Source organism: Eptatretus burgeri, chromosome 6, assembly GCF_056783735.1.
Source record: "Eptatretus burgeri isolate ZD-2024b chromosome 6, Ebu_testis_v1, whole genome shotgun sequence".
In the NCBI taxonomy this organism is placed as follows: Eukaryota; Metazoa; Chordata; class Myxini; order Myxiniformes; family Myxinidae; genus Eptatretus; species Eptatretus burgeri.
The window spans coordinates 52421891-52440556 of NC_140966.1; the positions used below are offsets into that span (position 1 = coordinate 52421891).

General features: G+C 45.9%; 1 protein-coding gene across 1 annotated transcript; it reads left to right on the plus strand.

Moving 5' to 3' along the window:
• Nucleotides 1–2724: 2724 nt before the first annotated feature.
• Nucleotides 2725–18390, plus strand: LOC147024780 (uncharacterized). Its single transcript, XM_085885033.1, has 5 exons — nucleotides 2725–3495; nucleotides 15570–15634; nucleotides 15808–15918; nucleotides 18149–18213; nucleotides 18326–18390. Exons 1-4 carry the CDS (start codon nucleotides 3388–3390, stop codon nucleotides 18207–18209), a joined length of 345 nt encoding a protein of 114 aa, XP_085741159.1. The 5' UTR covers nucleotides 2725–3387; the 3' UTR covers nucleotides 18210–18213; nucleotides 18326–18390.
• The last annotated feature ends 276 nt before the right edge of the window (nucleotides 18391–18666 follow it).

Below are 18666 nucleotides of genomic sequence, written 5' to 3' on the forward strand. Positions count from 1 at the left end.
TGTCATACCTCAAATTGAACACCTCGATGAGTGCTTTCTAGATATGTCAAGCTTGAGACATTATGACGTCATTTGGTGGCATTATGAGGCAAACACATGTTTTTCATGGTTACTCTGAAGAACGATTTTCATCGGAATCTCTTGTAGGCAGATATTCCTCAAGGAGTCGCTCCTGGTGGATAGCAGCTCTGTTCACCTCAGTGTGACCTTAAAGAAGTCACACGTGGTGACCTTTTGGCAAGATACGGGTCACCCTGTGGGTGACATTGGTTAATTTTTTTATTTAGGATTTTTCAAAATTTTCAAAGGCCCGTTGCTAAGCAACGGTGGCATCCATAGCAATGGTGCTCAAAAGCATACAACCAGATCCTGCTATGAACCTACCAGTCAATTTTCATCAAAATCGTTGACTCCTCTGGCCTCCAGAGCTGTCCATTACATACATAAAGACAGAAGGAAAACCTGAAAATAACGGTAGTCTCGCGACCACCCAATGTGTATATATATATATATATATATATATATATATATATATATATATATATATGTATATATGTATATATGTATATATACATATATATATATATATATATATATACATACATATATATATATACATACATATATATATATATATACATACATATATATATATATACATACATATATATATATATATGTATGTATATATATATATATATGTATGTATATATATATATGTATGTATATATATATATATATATATATATATATATATATATATATATATATATATATATATATAAATATATATATATATATATATATATATATATATATATACATATATATATATATATATATATATATATATATATATATATATATATATATATATATATATATATATTGTTGCGGCTGTGGAAATTCGCAGAGCACCAAATAGGTCCTTAGATCAGTTATGCCGATAAGTTTGTGTTCAGATAGATTTCCCCCACCATTGTCTAATGGGATTTATTCGTATAACAGGGCTGTGAATCTTCAGGTAGCCATTTTTCTTTACTATCGTTATTTTGGACCAATCACAACGCCAACCACCAACCACCTTCTCCACGACACCAACCACCAACCACATTCTCCGCAACGCCAACCACCTTCTCTGCAACGCCAACCACCAACCACCTTCTCCACCACGCCAATCACCAACCACCCTCTCCACAACCGCCTTCACAACGACATCTCCCAAACCGCATCGCCCCCCAATACTCAACACGAACAACATCGCCTCACCTTCATCTCCGAAGCGACGCCCTCTTTGCGCCAGCCACGGCGAGTCCCCATCGAACGGCATCGCTGCACACTAACGCGGTGGTTTCCTCTCCCTTCAACGTTGATAATTTCTGCCACGTCCGCTTGCTCCAAGCTTCGTCCGAGATTCGGATCAAAAGAGAGAAAGGGGCGGAGCCAGCGGGGGGTCGAAGGTCGGAGAGCGGAGGTCAAAATCTCGCCTCCCGGACCCGATATAAGGGCGAGCGGAACGCCAAGCTCAGTCAGTCTGGAGAGGTCGAGGAGCCGCGTGGAAGTCTGAAGCCTGCAGTAGCTGGAGAAGCTGACGAGAACGGAGGAGGCGCGAACGGGGAGCGCGGCTCAGCCTGCTGTGCCGCGCGGAGCTGCGGAACGTGTACGAGCCGGAGAAAGCTCGCCCGCCAGCGCCAAGACGGTCCGATGTGATCGGGCTTCGGGACAGTCCGAGCATCGCTGAGGAACGGATGGGTTCTTACAGAGCATCAAATCTAAGAGAACAAAGACCCGTTCATTCCTCTCAGGCGTTGCCGGCTGGGATCCGAGTCACCAGGCCGCGGCCGAGCCGCGGTTACGCTCGCTCCCATGGGGAGGGAGCGTCGTGGGTCGCCCCAGCGAGGAAGGTAACCAGCGCGGCCTCACGGAGCCTCTGCGGTCTGCACGGTTCCGTGCAAATAAAGACCCAAAGCGGTCCAGTCTACCCCTCGTCTGTCCTGGGGTTTTTCCTTGCTTTTCTTTCGAATGAATGTTGTGGCGCCATGTCCGCAAGTCGAACTGTATAAGTGACTGTACATAATAAATAGACGGTATTAGCTCTTTCCTTTGCATTATGTTCGGCTGTATAACTGCATGCGTGTTTCACCCATTTATTGCTCGATTGTATAAGTGTGGGAAATAATAAATGTGCTTGTTTTGAATGTAACCTGTTCGTCGCGTCATTTTCCCTTAATTGAGCTGCCGTATTGCATTTCGGAATAATAGCGGGCTTTTTGATAGCCGATAAAAGTAATCGGGTCCAACGAAGCGATGAGGCTCCGTTGAGATATGATCGGCAATTTGATCCGGAACGTCCGGGAATTCGTTACGCTGGTGTCGAGGAGTGGGGTGAAAACCCTCCCGCCTTCACACCACACCACACCACACCAAACCAAATGAATGGGAATCGGATCAAGGGGTGTGGAGCGACCCTCGAGTCCCATTAAATTTCGAGCTTTAAATTATTTCCGAGACGCAAATGCCGGTTCAAGGCGAGCGGGTGCAGGGTGGTTCAAAAATAGATATATTGATAGAATCCGTGGCCCGGGGCGAGATCACCGTGCAGGATACTCCCCAAGTGCGCCAGCTATTGTCAATGTTGCTGGCGGAGGTGGGGGCAAGTACGCAGCAAATGAAAGGGAAGCGAATTTTTTAAAAAACGCAAAGGAAATGAAAGAAGAAATAAAAAACAACATGGATGCGAGCGCGCAAAGCATCAGGGACGATATGCAGACACAACGGGGTGAGGTGCAGCGTATCGGGCAAGGCCTGCAGACGGGTATAATGGCGGCGGCGCGCGACTACATGCGGACAACGGTGTACAAAATGGCGACGCCACGTGACGTAGATTCCGAACCAACGAGAGGGAGTGCAACGGCTGTCCAGCCTGCGATGACGACGGGCGAGGTCATAATTAATGGGGTGACTGAGACGTGTACGAGACACGTAGAGACGAGGGAAATAATAAAGAAGATGACGGAAATAAAAACACCAGAGACGCGGGAGATAGACCGAGTCGAGAATGAATCCAATGGGACGAGGGAGGAAACAGAGACGAAGAGCCAGGGAGAAACTAATGAATGCGAGGGAACGACGAAAAAAATAGAAGAGATGGGAACGCAGGAGGTAGAGGAAATGATAATAGAGACGACGGCAGAAATAATAATAATGGAGACGAGACAAAAGAGGAAACAGCAGACACGAAAAGCGAGGAAGAAACGGAGGTAATGGACGACGTGACGGGATTAATGGAAACGCAGGAATTAAAAGAAATGACAGCGACACGGGCGATAGAGGGTGAATTGGACGGGGCGAAAGACGAGCACACACATATGGAGGTAGTGGAGTGCAATGAGGGGGATGCTTGGGGAATGTGTCGTGACCCGGTGTGAGCAGCCGGATAGCCTCCTCCAGGAACGGAGGGAAACGCTATGCTCCCTTGAGGCGGATCTCGACCAGGTGGGTCCGGTCGAGCTTTGCGAATTAGAGGGGGCGAGTGCTGTTGACGGGTGCACGTGGAGCTTGGGGGTTTGGAGACCCCGGGAGCGCTTGAGGTAGTGCAAATCCCCATTGTGAATGTCCCGGTGTGTGTGTTCACGAGTGTGGCAAAATGCGTGCTGCAACGCGCGCATAGCGTGGGTGAAAGGCGTTGTGTGAAAGGAACCGCGGGTGTGACGGAAAAGGTCTGTGTAAAAGAAACCGCATGTGTGAGTAAAATGGTGTGCGAGATTGCGAGTGTGCCGAAATTCGTGCTTCCTAGCACGCCGTGTGTGGATGAAGCACCGTGTGCGAGGGAAATGGCATGCTTGAGTGAAAGGCCTTGTGTGAGTGGAACCACATGTGCGATGGAACGGCCGTGTGTGAGAGGGACCGTGTGTGTGAGGTCGCTGTATGCGAGGGAGATGGCGGTTGGCATGCGCGAACATGCAACCGCATGTCCCGGTATGAATGTCATGTCGAGGTGTGTGAGCGTCGTGGCACGTGGGAGTTTGTGCGCGAGAGTGCGACGACGACGGTGCCTGACAGTGGACTAGGGCCGAGTAGCGGCCGTAGCTGGTTTGAGCACCGTGCCGGGTTTGCACGGCAGCGCGCGCGGGGTCCGTGCTGTGCTGTGCTATGCACGAGGCCGCTACGTGCGCGCCTGCGGGAGTGAAACCCGGTCCGGAAACGCTGCGGTGGATTCGAGCCGACCCCACAGACGGACAGAAGGTAGGCTGGATAGACGGATTTGGACCGGATGGGTTCTCCACGCGAGCGTGTTTGTGAAGCTCCGACGAGTAGAGCACATATGTTCGCGTGGGGAACCCCTCGAAACGCGAGGCTTGTTTTTAATGCGCAGGGTGATGTCATGGCTGCATGGTCGGAATCCGGCAGGAGGGAAATCCCTGCCGGATGGTACCATCCGAGGAGAGACAAGGTGCGCGAACAGCTGCCATAACGTCACGGGGAAAGGGCGCAGGTTGCGAGTCTCCGCGCTGGTGGGCGCATTAAAAAAACAAAAAAAACAACAAGCCTCGCTTCGGGTGAACAGGATTCCCGGGCAAGGGGTGGAAGACCCCCCCCCCCGTCCCGGGCACAGGATGGAACTAGCTAGGGGGAAGGGTTGTGCTGGTTAGACCGGCTTCATGGGGCAAGGATAAGTCCTCATGGAGCTCGTGGAATGGATTCGGTAGAGAGATTTAGTTGAGATTTAGGATGGGAAATGGAAAAATGATTTTGAGGACACGGGCAGACTTTGGATGTGTAGAGGGGATGTAGCTTAGCTACGTAGTGTTAAATGGAACGTGCTATATTGTAAGGGATGACGAGGGATCACGAGATAGTTAGGGGATGTAGTGAGAGGAATGGCAGTATTCAGCGATGTGAGTGGTGAAATGAATGGAAACATGTTGAGCGAGTGAGGTTAGCGGGTCTGAGTGAATGTGGAATGCATGGTGCGATGAGTGATTGGGGGGAGGAGTGACTCCCGCCTAAGGGACCCCGGGGTCAGAGTAATGTGAGTTAGTGGGTTAGTTAAATTTACAGAATGGAGGTCGTTTTGCTGTTGGTGGGAACGTAGGCTCGAAACCCATTTAGAGGGGTGCAGGAGCCCTATTGACGGGCTGGGAGCATGGCTGAGAAAGGTGACTATCGCTTCGTGGGTACACCGGGCACCGGGCTAGTCGGCCGTGGTAGGCCAAGGGTCCATGGGGGGCCGGGATAGTGTAGTGGGCACGGGTGGGCCCGCATGATGCGGGGCCCGTGGCGCCAAATGCCACGGGGGCAGTGTACTGGGCACGGGCGACCCTAGGAAAGGGACCCGGGGCGCCAACACGCCACGTGGGCATCGAGGGGGAGTCGCCAGGGAGGGCACTCTCCAGATTTTAGGGAGCTGGTAGGCTCGGAGGCAGTTGCAGGGCCCAGGGGTGCCATAGTTGGAGAATCGGCAGAGGGTAGTTCCTGCCAAGGAAGCCACGCGTCCCAGCCACGAAACCGTGCGAGGACACAAGGGAAAATTCGAGGGTGAGGCCCAAAATTGTGAGGACACCAACACAGGCGACGGGAATCTTGGTTTATAGAACCAGCAGTTTAAGCGAGAGGCGCTTTCGGAAAGCCCCAGGGTAGTTTAAGATTAATAAACGTTAGGGTAGATTAGGAGATGTACCCCTCCGCACCATCCATCCCTTTGCTCTCGTTGTGGGCCGCTGGACTCACCGTGGTAAAAAAGATCGCTGAAATCTGAGGAGGCCATTCTGAGGCTTCGTTGGGCCTCGACACAGAACACTAGCTCTCCCTTATTCCCCTCCAGGAAGGGAGCATAGGGGTTGGGGGTAGGCTAGGAGACAGGATAGGTTAGCCAGACAGAGACAATAAAGGGGGTTGGGGCGACGATTTATAGAGGGGGAAATAAAAATAAGATGGGGGCTAAATTGGGGATTTTTTGCAAATTAAGGGAGTGGGTATGGACAGAGACAGGCAAAGGCGATAGAATGGGGGAGGGGGGGAGACAGTAGGGTAGGTCCGAGCCCGCCTTCCGAGTGGCCAGCACCACCGCACTCCCTCCACGAACCTCCAGTACAAGACAAGAGGCCGGCCAGCTTCATTTGCCGGCTGTTTTGCTACAAGGCCTGTGCCGGTCAGCTTCACCACCGGCCCGTTTTGCTACAACGGCCTTGTCTTGCCTTGCCATGCCTTGTCTGCCTGCCTTTGCCTTGACCCCAATGCCTGCTAGGCGTTCCTTGCATTTGGAGAGGAGGCGTTCCTTGCATTTGGAGAGGAGAATGGAGGAGGCGTGAACGGGGAGCGCGGCTAAACCTGCTGTGCCGAGCGGAGCTGCGGAACGTATACGAGCCGAAGAGAGCTCACCGCCAGCGCCAGACGGTCCGAGGTGATCAGGCTTCGGGACAGTCCGAGCATCGCTGAGGAACGGACGGGTTCTTACAGAGCATCAACTCTAAGAGAGCAAAGACCCGTTCGTTCCTCTCAGGCGTTGCCGGCTGGGGCCCGAGTCACCAGGCCGCGGCCGAGCCGTGGTTACGCTAGCTGCCGTGGGGAGGGAGGGTCGTGGGTCGCCCCAGCGAGGAAGGTAACCAGCGCGGCCTCACGGAGCCTCTGCGGTCTACACGGCTCCATGCAAATAAAGACCCAAAGAGGTCCAGTCTACCCCTCGTCTGTCCTGGGGTTTTTCCTTGCTTTTCTTTCGAATGAATGTTCTGGCACCATGTCCGCAAGTAGAACTGTATAAGTGACTGTACATAATAAATAGATGGTATTAGCTCTTTCCTTTGCATTGTGTTCGGCTGCATAACTGCATGCGTGTTTCACCCATGTATTGCTTGATTGTATACGTGTGGGAAGTAATAAATGTGCTTGTTCGAATGTAACCTGTTCGTCGCGTCATTTTCCCTTAATTGAGCTGCCGTATTGCATTTCGGAATAATAGCAGGCTTTTTCATAGCCGATAATAGAATCGGGTCCAACGAGGCCTGGTGATAATACACCGCTCGGTTATCCCGGAATAGAATGAACCGCTTAAGCGGTTCGTGTCCAAGCAGGCCTTCGTTGAGGTACAGTCTCTCGGTAGTCTGCCCGCGCGAATAATTAGGTATATCAACAAATTCGGCGATTGACCCTGTCACGCGTGGGTAGAATATTGACTAGGCCGTGGTGCGCGCTTGGAGTACACCCGTGACTGGTTTTCGGCGTTGTTCCGGAAAGTCGCGACTGAATTGTCCGTCCGGTGAGCGTACGGCCGTGATTCGGCTCAAAGCGGCAGTCCGTACGCCGGCGGGTGAGAATTCGTAACAATATATATATATATATATATATATATATATATATATATATATACATATATATATATATATATATATATATATATACATATATATATATATACATATATATATATATATATACATATATATATATATATATATATACATATATATACATATATACATATATACATATATATATATATATATATACATATATATATATATATATATATATACATATATATATATATATACATATATATATACATATATATATATATATATATATATATATATATATATATATATATATATATATATATATATATCTATATCGTCAATTTTGAATCTGGGAGGTCAACAGTTCGAACCCCGTCGGAGTCATGCCCAAGACTTGTGCCACGTAGAATGATTGGTACGTGCTGCTTCGTTGCTCGACGCCCAGTATTAAAAAAAACAACAAACAAACAATAGAGCACCGTCAACCACAGGTTGGCTACCATTGCGCAGGCTTGTTGGGCAAAATGGTTTCCTCCTGTGTTAAAGTGCTTTATTGGGGAACTCGTATTAACCATTATGACATTCACACCGAGTCTGGTGAACAAACGAAGGAGATCACTTCAATTCTGCAGGTGTCATGAACACGTCGCCATGCTCGTTTCATGTCTTCCACCCAGGTCATGATGCTTGATCCACCGAATGGTCACTCTTGAGAGTTGTGTAGTATTTTCATTTGGACATAGCATGAGGATATCTGCTTGCAACACCACACATATCTATACTAATAAGTGTGTGTGTGACCATTTTCTCAGAGATGGCCAAACGGATCTTTGTCAAACTTTGTGTGTGTGTGTGTGTGTGACCATTTTCTCAGAGATGACCAAACGGATCTTTGTCAAACTTTCAGGGGTTCATCATTGAGTGCCGGGGAGTGTTTCATGCGAAACAAAAATTTGAAATTTTTTTAATTAATTTATTTTAAAATCGTTCTATAGTGCCTAAGGATTTGTATCTATGTTAAAGGTAATATAAACTAATCCCTGACCCCATTCCTTAATGGGTGTAGGGAAGTCTTTAAACCCTGACAAAAGAAATAGACTGGACAACCCTGCGCGTACGAGATAAATCACAAAGCAAACTGTCTTACCCTTCAGTTGTCTTACCCTTCCTTCAGGGTAAGTTGTTCAGTTGTCTTACCCTTCCTCCCGCCCTTGGTTTACTGAAGCTTGTGGCGAGGCAGTTGTCCTGAAACAACTTGCCTTTGCCTCATGGAAAGCAAACCCAACTGAGGGCAATCTCAGTTCTTTCCACAAAGCTCGGAACAAGTGTGTAGCTACCCTCAGGAGAGCCAGAAAACAACATCTTTCTCATCTCAAGTCTGAACTCTCAAACCTCTCTCCCTCCTCAAAATCCTGGTGGCGTTTAATCAAATCTGTTTCTGGTGTATGTTCCCCCTCCATCCCCTCCCTTACCTCAAATGGCCGCACTGCTGATTCCACACGTGATAAAGCTGAATGTCTAAACTCGGTGTTTGCAGCTAAATCTTGTGTCCCAAACCCATCACTATCTCTACCCACTTTACCCAGTCGCACCCAACTGTCCCTGGACTCTGTATCCTTTTCTCCTGACAAGGTGGAGAGCTTGCTTTCAAACCTCGAGTCAGATTCTGCAACCGGTCCAGACGGCATCAGCCCACGTGTCCTCAAAGCCTGCTCTTCTGCTCTTGCTCACCCTCTCTCTGTTCTATTCACCCTCTCATTTTCCCAAGGTCATCTGCCATCTGCTTGGAAATCTGCTAACATCACTGCCCTGCATAAAAAAGGTGCAAAAACAGATCCCTGTAACTATAGACCAATCAGCCTTCTCCCAATCATCAGCAAGGTTATGGAATCCATCATCGCTTCAGACATGAAATCCTTCCTCTTCTCCAATGGCTTGATTTCCAATCATCAATTTGGTTTCAGACCAGGTCACTCTACCCTAGATATGCTGCTACTGCTCTCCCATCAATGGATGGAGGTCCTCAATGCCAGACAGGAAATCCGAGCCGTATCCCTGGACATATCACGTGCTTTTGACACAGTCTGGCACCCTGCCCTACTCACCAAACTCTCTTCCCATGGTATTCAAGGCCATCTCCACTCATGGCTCGCAGACTTCCTCTCCTGTCGCAGTCAACGTGTGGCCCTAAATGGAGTTCTTTCATCCCCTCTTCCTGTGCAGGCTGGAGTTCCTCAAGGTAGCGTTCTGGGCCCTGTTCTTTTTCTGGTTTTCATCAATGATCTCTCGGACTCTCTGGAAAATCCTCTATTTCTCTTTGCCGATGACTCCACCCTCTGCCGTACCATCTGTCATCCCTCAGACCGGCAAGCAGCAGCTTCTTCGCTCACTGCAGATCTGGATAAAATCACAAACTGGTCCAACACGTGGAACATGTCTTTCAATCCAGACAAATCTCACACTCTCACTATGTCTCTTCGAAAGGACCGTTTACAAAACCCCCATCCACTTTCTCAACAATCCTCTGGAAGAAGTCTTTTCTTTCAAGCTTCTGGGTCTCACTATCTGCCATGACCTTTCCTGGGAAAGTCACATTTCCAACCTTGCCTCAAAAGCCAGTCGCCGACTGGGAATCCTCCGTCGTGCAAAGTCCTTCCTCGGCCCTCTTGAGCTCCTGACCACTTACAAAGCTTTTGTCCGTAGCCTGATGGAGTACTGCTCTCCCCTCTGGGCTGGTGCTCCTGCCTCCCACCTTTCTCGACTTCACGCTGTCGAAACCAGGGCTTTTAAGATCATTGGCATCTCCCGCAATGAAGCTGAGTCTTTGGGCCTCTCACTCAATCACCGCAGGTTGGTCGGTGGTCTTTCTGTCTTCTACCGACTCCTCTCCAGCCTTGCCCCCCTGCTCTCTCTGTGATTTGTCCCAACCACATTTCCACAGGGCGCTCAAGGTCCGCCAACAACCCCCTTCTGGTAAAACTACCAAAATCACGAATCACTGCTCATCTTCACTCTTTCATTCCTCTTTTTCCCGCCTTTGGAATAAACTTCCTCACTCTATTCTTTCCCATTCTTCCCTCCAGGCTTTCAAAACAGCTGTTCACCACCACCTCTTATCTTCCCCCATCCAAATCCTCGATCTTTTCTACCCCCGATAATCCACCCAAGCCCACTTCCTTCAATTCTCCTGCTTTCCTTCCTGAAAGTCCCTTTAATGTCCATCTTCCCCTCGCCATGTTCCCCGTCCCATCCCCATCCCTCCCCCTTCCACAGTTCACCTGTGTCTGTTCCCCAATGTTTTGTCCCTTCCACTCCCGCCCCTCTTGTCTCATGCCTCCTTGCTGTGAGTTGTGTGTTAGCTCTCATACGAGCCTCGACCAAGGTATACAAAAAAAAAAAAAAAAAAAAAAAAAAAAAAAAAAACACCAAGCGTAAGTCTCCCCCGGCTTACCGTTGGCGATTCCCCGTGACTTACCCTTGACCCGCGATCCAATGATGGCCATATTTTTTGAGACCACCATAGGACCTTGACCTTCAGCATTTCGGGATAGAGTGTGAGTAAAGAAAATGTATCCCCACTTAGAATCCATCCATAAACTTATCAAGAAAATTGGAGGAAAATTCTTCAAGTTATGATCATTAAGGTTTTTTGTTGATTAGATAATAATCCAAAGAATGTAAGACAAGGTCACGAAACAAATATCAGGTGCACAATTTCAGTGCTGGTACACCATGATGAGGCCAAGAACATCTTGGAAGGCCAAGCAGTCTTTGAGATTCTGCACTGGCAAAATTGAGCGATCACAAAAAATACACGTATATTTTTTCTTTGTTTTCCCAGACCGCCATTTGACCTTGACCTTTAACCCGAAGAGGTATGATATAAATGAAGCATAAATGTACCTTACTCTATGCCAGCGAGAGAGGGCAATTCGGTTACAATTGGACAAACCTTAGTCGAGTTATTGTGAAAAATGTTAAAATGTGTACAATTGGGTCATGACCTTAAACATTAGGTCAAGAGCAAAAAAGTTATGTCAACCCCGCATACTTTCTATTCTCATTATTGATGCAAAATTTAATTCCGAAAATCCCAGCCGGCTCCGAGATACAGCCGAGAAATTGGGAGTGCAGGAAGAAAAGAAAAATGAAAAAAAAAATTTCTTCTAAATAGTGGTTTTGTAATGCTTGGGGTCGAAGAAACTCTGGGGTACCATTAAAATTGGGGCACTAATTGTAGAAACAAACCCTACAACAGCAATAAGCCTTCCCCTATGCCTATAGTATCGGGGTGGGGGGGGCGGTTTAACAAGCTTGTGTTCATGTGGATGATGCAATCAAGTTCTCGATGCTGTCAAAGCCACGTTCGATGGAGGAAACATGCATTCTTTTTCCTCGCCAGAGGAGAGGGTATTGCACTTGGGTCTGTTTGTCTGTCTGTTTGTTCCTTGCAAAAATCGAAGAATTTTCAAGTACATTGGTTGGTCTTGTGCGTTATTCTGTCTGTCTCTGTCTGTCTATCGCCGACAGGTCACAATTTTTAATCAATCTTCACGAAATTTCACCACATGGTAGAGTTCATCATAAGCAACAAACCTTACAACGGAAGCTTAGTTTTTGAGGTCCAAAGCTCACATGGGTCAAATTTGTGGAATTTCTAAAATCCTCAATTTTCATCCTATTGACTAGAAATTTGAACAGGATTTACATATCAGGTTTCTGATTTCTACCAATTTATTGAGGTTATCATATTGAGGCCGAAAATATATTATTGAGGCCGAAAAGTCAACATAAGTCATATTTCTAAAATTGCCAATTTTCATCCGATTGACTTGAAATTTGAAGAGGATTTACATATTTGGTCATTTAATTCAACCACCAATTGTTTTTGAGGTCAACATAGACCAAAATGTCAACATAGGCAAAAGATCAACAACTTAGGTGACGTTTCTAAAAACCTCAATTTTCATTCGGTGACTTGAAATTTGAAGAGGATTTGCATATCGGGTTCATGAATTCAACGACCAAATATTTTTGAGTCAACATCGGCCAAATTTCTAAAATTGTCAATTTTATTCCGATTGACTTGAAATTTGAAGAGTTGCATATTTTGTCTTTGACTTCAACCACCAATTATTTTTGAGGTCAACATCGGCCACATACACATCCATCATTTCATTTAATTTAGAAAGGCATAATTAATTATTAAACAGAAAAATAATTTAATTCATTAATTTAACCGATTTAAACAATTAAACAGAAAATTTTATTTATTAATATTATTCTTTATTATAATTAATTAATATTAATTAAACAAAAATATGAAAACAAAATCAGATTAATTGCTCTTTTTCTTGTTGATAATTATAATCCAAAACCCCTCATCCAAAACCAAGATCTTTTCTATTCCCATTAACTCCCCACCACCACATAGCCCTCCTCGTTTTAAATTTCCACTATTTCCTTGGTAGCCCGGTGTTGGCTTTGTGGTGAGGGTGGTGGCTTGGGATCCGAGGGTCCTGAGTTCACCCACCCCCCCCCCCCGTTTCCCGCTGAATTAATACACCAGGGGGTTGACTCAGCCTGTCATCCTTCCGAGGTCGGCGAAATGAGAACTAGTGTGTACTGGTAGAGGGGCACTGCATCAGCGACACAGTTGTGCTTCCAAGAAATGATAACTACCCCGGCAGCTAAGCTACCATACGCAAAAAGAAGTATTTCCTTCCTGAGATTTTGCTTCCGTATCCATCTTGTCCACCCCATGCATCTTCTCCTACCCCTCATTCTTCACCACATACCTTATTTGTCCAAGGCTCCCTCTATTTTGCTCCTCAATCCTGCTTTTGGTGTTTGCCCTCTCTCTCTCTTTCTGTTCTGATGTGTCCTGATCTGTTCTCTGTTCTAGCTCCTCCACGAGCCTCAACTTTGAATTAAAAATTTTTTGTCTTGTCATTAGCTGATGGCTCTATCTTTGGGTGGTTGCTTTTGGCTGTCAATGGTATGAACAATCTGCATTGTTTGCTGCTAGTTTAATAATCCCATGCTGAAAGCCTAATTATAAATGGCTGTTTGTTGGAAGTGAAATTGACAATCCGTCCATATCATGAGAACACTGCATACTGCATCTTCCTGCACTTTTCAGGTTGAAAACAAAACATGTACCATACTCTACTTACAGAGCCTTGGTGATGCGTTGAAGCAGTTTCTTGGCAAGGGATATACTGGGTGCCTGGTGTTGGCTTCATGGTTAGGGTGGTGGGCTTCTGATCCCAAGATCTTGTGTTCAAATCCCCCTCGGCTGTTGAATTCACACCAGGTGGGGTTGACTCTGCCTGTCATCCTTCTGAGGTCAGCAAAATGAGTGCCAGCTTGCTGGTATATTGTGCCGAATAGCCAGAGACTGCTTAGGCAGCACCAACGCTCTACACAGAGTCTGGTCCTGATGGATTGAAATACTGGGTGATTTGCCATTGCCTTCCCAGCATTGTTTGTCCATCCTCTAACCTATAAATGCTGAGTATCAAGCAAGAAAGCAACACGTACCATCTTTCAAGTCTTTATTATGACACCCAGGGTTTGAACCACTGACCTCTTGACTCAGAGCAGACACTAATTATTATACCATTGAGTCTAATGTCTCCCTTAATTGTGCTACTGCCTTTGAAAAAATGAAACAAAGGCTTCAATATCTGTTCATTGGTCATTGTTCATTTTTGGAATGCAAAACTGCAGCATGTGTGTAAAATCCATGTTGTGTTTTGGATGTTAAACAGAAAAAGATGAAAACAAAATAAGATTAATGAATGCATTTTCTGCAAAAAAAGTATCCAAACATTTGTTAATATAATAACATCAGATACATCAATTGCAATGTACAGTACTTGCCACGATGTAGAAAGTAATCTATTGATTTCATAGCAGTGTTGAAATCATGGTGTTGGGATGTCATTGCACATTTTCTCAGCCAAAAATAGACAAGACGTCTCGTGTTATTGGAGGAAAGCTTGGCTTGGTGAGCTAAACCATTTACTTGCATGAGCTACCGCGGTTATCCATGCCTTTTCTGCTCTCTCGACTACCCTACCCTTCTTGTCATTTCAATTTCTTCAAACTGATAACAAATTATATCCATAATTTAATAATCATACCGGCCTGATAATATTTTGCAATGTTTTGCAAGACAACTTATCAACGTCCAATTTTCAAGTACAATTCGTCGTTTTATGGCATCATGTGCATTTTTATAATTGACATGAAATAAATACTGGACTGACACTCAACTTTGAAAACCACAAACTAATTTTCCACGATACTGTAAAAGCCAAGCTGATGGAATATGTAGGACCTTTAATGTGCTTTCCTGGCTCTGCATATGTTGTAGTTGGTTGATTGCTTATTTGATGTTTGTTGGCTCGAGGTTAGTCTGACTAGAAGATGCAAAGGTAGTCAACTCTTCCTTGAACTGTCTGGGTCTGCGTTCGATTGCCAACTCGATTACTCGACTATACACTGTCAAATTCGTGCTCCGCAGGCAGAGTATTGCATCACAAAGTGCACCATCCCTCACACAAGCATTAAGCTGGATATCCCATCTGTTACCACCAGTTAACCTGCATGTGTATAGCGCAAAGCGGGGTTAAGCAATTCTATTTCGATGATCGAGGAACTACTTTATTTTTGGTGAAGGTTAAGGATACCATTGTATTATTTTTCGAAGAGTAGGCAAGTTATTTCAGGAATGCTGGATTACAAGTTCCAAATTCCTGCCATAACTACTGGTGGGACGGCAAAGACAAACCACCTAGTGAAATCATTACCACTTTGCAGCACTGAACCAGCCTTTGGGTAAAGTAACAGAGAGAGAGAGAGAGAGAGAGAGAGAGAGAGAGAGAGAGAGAGACAGAGACAGACTACATGGTAAATGCTAATTTCTGGTAGTTATCAAGCATGTCTTCATTCCTTACAATTACCTGAGTAGAGTATTTGAAAGCACATTTTCAGAACCTAGATCATATTTTATTTTGTGGGTTTTGCTTATAAAGGAAGGTATTGTTGCAGGAATGACTTCTACGGGCTAACTTTGCATAATGTCAGGTAGTTAACTTCCATATTGAATGTACTAGAATAATTGTGAGGTAATTGAATTGTGATATGAGAAAGATGCTGTCTTACTGCCCCCAATGTTGGCATTTAAAACCGCCATCCCGTCAATTCCCTTTTTAATGTTCTTACCTTGGTAATCTGTCTTTTATGTCATTTTATGTGCACTGCCAGGCTGTCGGCACAAGTATCAGTGGGAAAAGCCGTGACCACCACACCGACCATCAGCAACCATCTGGGTGAGTTTGGGGAGGGTTTTCCTCACTCACAGACTGGGTTATGGACCAATGTTGGCCGAGAGGCGAGGACAAAAGTCATATAATTTGGTGCAACCCACGAGTATCAGAGCAGATGCTGGGAATCTCGCTGAGTCCTGTACACAAATTGCTGCACTCTGCCACTCCCCACCTAGTCAGCCATGCCCACTCTCCTCCTCATACCCCTGGGATTGGACCTGGAGCTGCTCATTTGCCTGCTTGTGCCATTTAAAGGAGTCAAGCTGTGTCCTGCCAACACAGCCGGGGTATTTCCTGTCTTGTCAGACTCTATCTATTGTTTATCTCCTGAGATGTGAATGGGCCCGTTAAGACAGAAATAATTCCCGTTTGTTGGGCGCATATGTGGTAGAGAGATAAGGGTGTTATTGTTAATGATCGTTTGCTTCTCATTGTATTCCCACCCTATGTTCTCTAATTACATTGGTGTTGGTCTTTGCTGACCCCTTGGTGTTAATTGGTGTCTTTGGTGTTAGGTGTCCAATTGGTGATTGGTGGTGTTTGGGTGGTTCTGATTGCAGTTACAATTATTATGCTACACACGTTTGATAAAGGACAAATTGGATATGGGTGATTACTGACCATAACAAGGCCGTGCTGTATGCCAAGCAACTCAGCTCAGTCATTATTAGAGATCAGGCGTATGGTACCAAATCAGCACAGTGCATCTACTGGCTTGTTGATCCCATTCGGGTGAGGTATCATGGTGGGCAGACATGTGATCCAACCTAGGATGACAGAATCAGTCGGCCACTTTGACCGCTTTATCACAGTTTGCCAGGAATCGAGCCGGACGACCGGATGAACCCAATGACTGTAACACTGGTGTCAGAAGTAGGATTTGGACCTGAGGTATGAGACATAATGCCTCAAAGCAAAATTGTGGGAGCACGCGATTTGACGCCAACATTTTAAATTGAAATGGGTGATCAGGAAAACTCAGACCAGGGGGAAGCATACCGGAAAGATACCACCATGTCCCCAGTAGAGATGGAGGTACATGATCCGGTAGTTCAGGATATGCTCCCTCAATGGACCCAGTGCCCCAAAGTGAACCAGCATCAGGAAGCAGCAGGCGAATGTCATCACCACAACAATACATGAGCCAGCAATGTGTGGCCATGATGACCATGTTTGAAAGAATGGAGGCCAGAACTGGGGCTGATATGGAGACTGGTCAGGCTGAGCTGGTGGACAGGCTCAAGTCAAAGCAAGACAAAATGGGAGCCGAGCTGGCAGATAAAATCGAGGCTAGCTGGGTAGAGATGATGGCCAAAATGCGAGCCACGACAGCCTGATGGCGAGCATGCAAGCCATGCAGTGAGAGATTGCCGGCAGTCAGGCTAGGGAATTACAGAGGATAAAGGGCACACATACTCGTATGAACGGGGAGCAGGTCCAGGTAACAGCCGCCTGGATGGGGACTATTCCTGGGGAGGTGTGTATGCCCGGGTGTGTGCAGTGTGGAGCAAGTCCCGCACCCAAGCTGCTGAATCCCCCATCCGACGCCACAGCATGGATATATGTGGCAGAGGGTAAATGGCTGGTTTGCGAACCATGCACTTTGGTGCACGGCGAGCTCCCACGCCGTGAGACCAAGATCACGCTGCCCGTACATACCGGCACGGGTGTGGGAGAGGGAGTGTGTGAGGACAGTATAATGGGCATCGAGAAAGGAGGAATGCCAACGGGGAAGCCACTGTTAGAGAGGGACTAGTTAGGATTAGAACTAGAGCGGCCGATGTTGAAGCATCCAACTGAGGGACAAGCCAAGGGACAAGCATCCGGCAACCCTTCCATATACTTTCTTAACTGGAGAGTTCATAGAACATGTTACCATACACAGTGTTAGACTTCATTCAAAATAAAATAATGATTTTAAAGATTGTTTGAAATAATTCCGGAAGTTTCATGTTATTCAAGCAGTCTTATGTACGACTCTTATATGCCACATTATTCGGCATGTCCCAGTACTGCAAAACTGATGGTTCATGGAAGAGAGTGATAAGAAGACAATTTGTGTTCTCCAATGTTCGTGTATATAATTCAATTTAAATAAGATAAACATTGTAAAAGTCGTATAAATAAATTAATCTGTTTCACTGCCGATTGATGTCTATTATTACCCTATCTATTACACCACCCTATCTAACAAGTTACATTAGTTTTTGTGCCTGTTGTATGTGTCCTTTATGATGTCCTTAAAAATAGGTTTCCTGTTTGGAATGATTTCCAATTCCATTTGACTGCCAGGCAGGCGAACAAAGTAAAAAAAAATTATCTCGCTCTTCTCTGCGCATGTGCGATCGGAATGAATTCAGAGACAAAATAGTGCCAGACCCTGCTATTCATGGATTCGCAATTTGTGGACCCGTGTATTCACGGGTCATAAAGTGTGACCTGTTTCGACATTCGTGCTTCGCGTATTTAAAGGTTTTTTAAAATTAATTTATTTATTTATTTATTTTTACACTTCAGGACTGATCTCCTTTATCCACCTGGGAAATTGGAAATCAGCCAACATCACAGCATTACATAAAAAGGTGCAAAAACGGATCCCCTTAACCACAGCCCAATTAGCTTACTTCCAATCATCATTAACATCATGGAATCCATCATTGCAGTTGACATAAAATCATTCCTTTTTTCCAACAGCCTCATCTCAGATCATCATTTCTAATTCAGACCTGGTCACTCTACCTTGGACATGCTGCTTCTACTCTCCCAACAATGGTACAGGCCCTCAATATATTGTTTTTTTCCTTCCACTTCTGTGACTGAGAGCTTGTGGCTGTAGCCATCTTGTTCACCCTCTGTGTCCTCCCCAAGGCCTCATTGTTCTCCCCACATATTTTATATTCCTCCAAGTCTCCCTCTATTTTAGCCATTCATTCGGCTGTTGTTGTGTCCTCCACCCACCAACACCTTTTTCTTACTGTTGTTTTCATCCTGTTACGTCCTGATCCATTGTGTTCTCGCTCCTCCATGAGCCTCGA

What these genes read in the sequence shown, in the direction of transcription:
- LOC147024780 (XM_085885033.1), top strand. Translation starts at nt 3,388, where the DNA reads ATGAGGGGGATGCTTGGGGAATGTGTCGTGACCCGGTGTGAGCAGCCG. An exon ending in TTGAGGCGGATCTCGACCAG is followed by an intron (nt 3,496 to 15,569) that starts GTGGGTCCGGTC and finishes GTGCACTGCCAG; the next exon opens with GCTGTCGGCACAAGTATCAG. An exon ending in GTCCTGCCAACACAGCCGGG is followed by an intron (nt 15,919 to 18,148) that starts GTATTTCCTGTC and finishes TTTACACTTCAG; the next exon opens with GACTGATCTCCTTTATCCAC.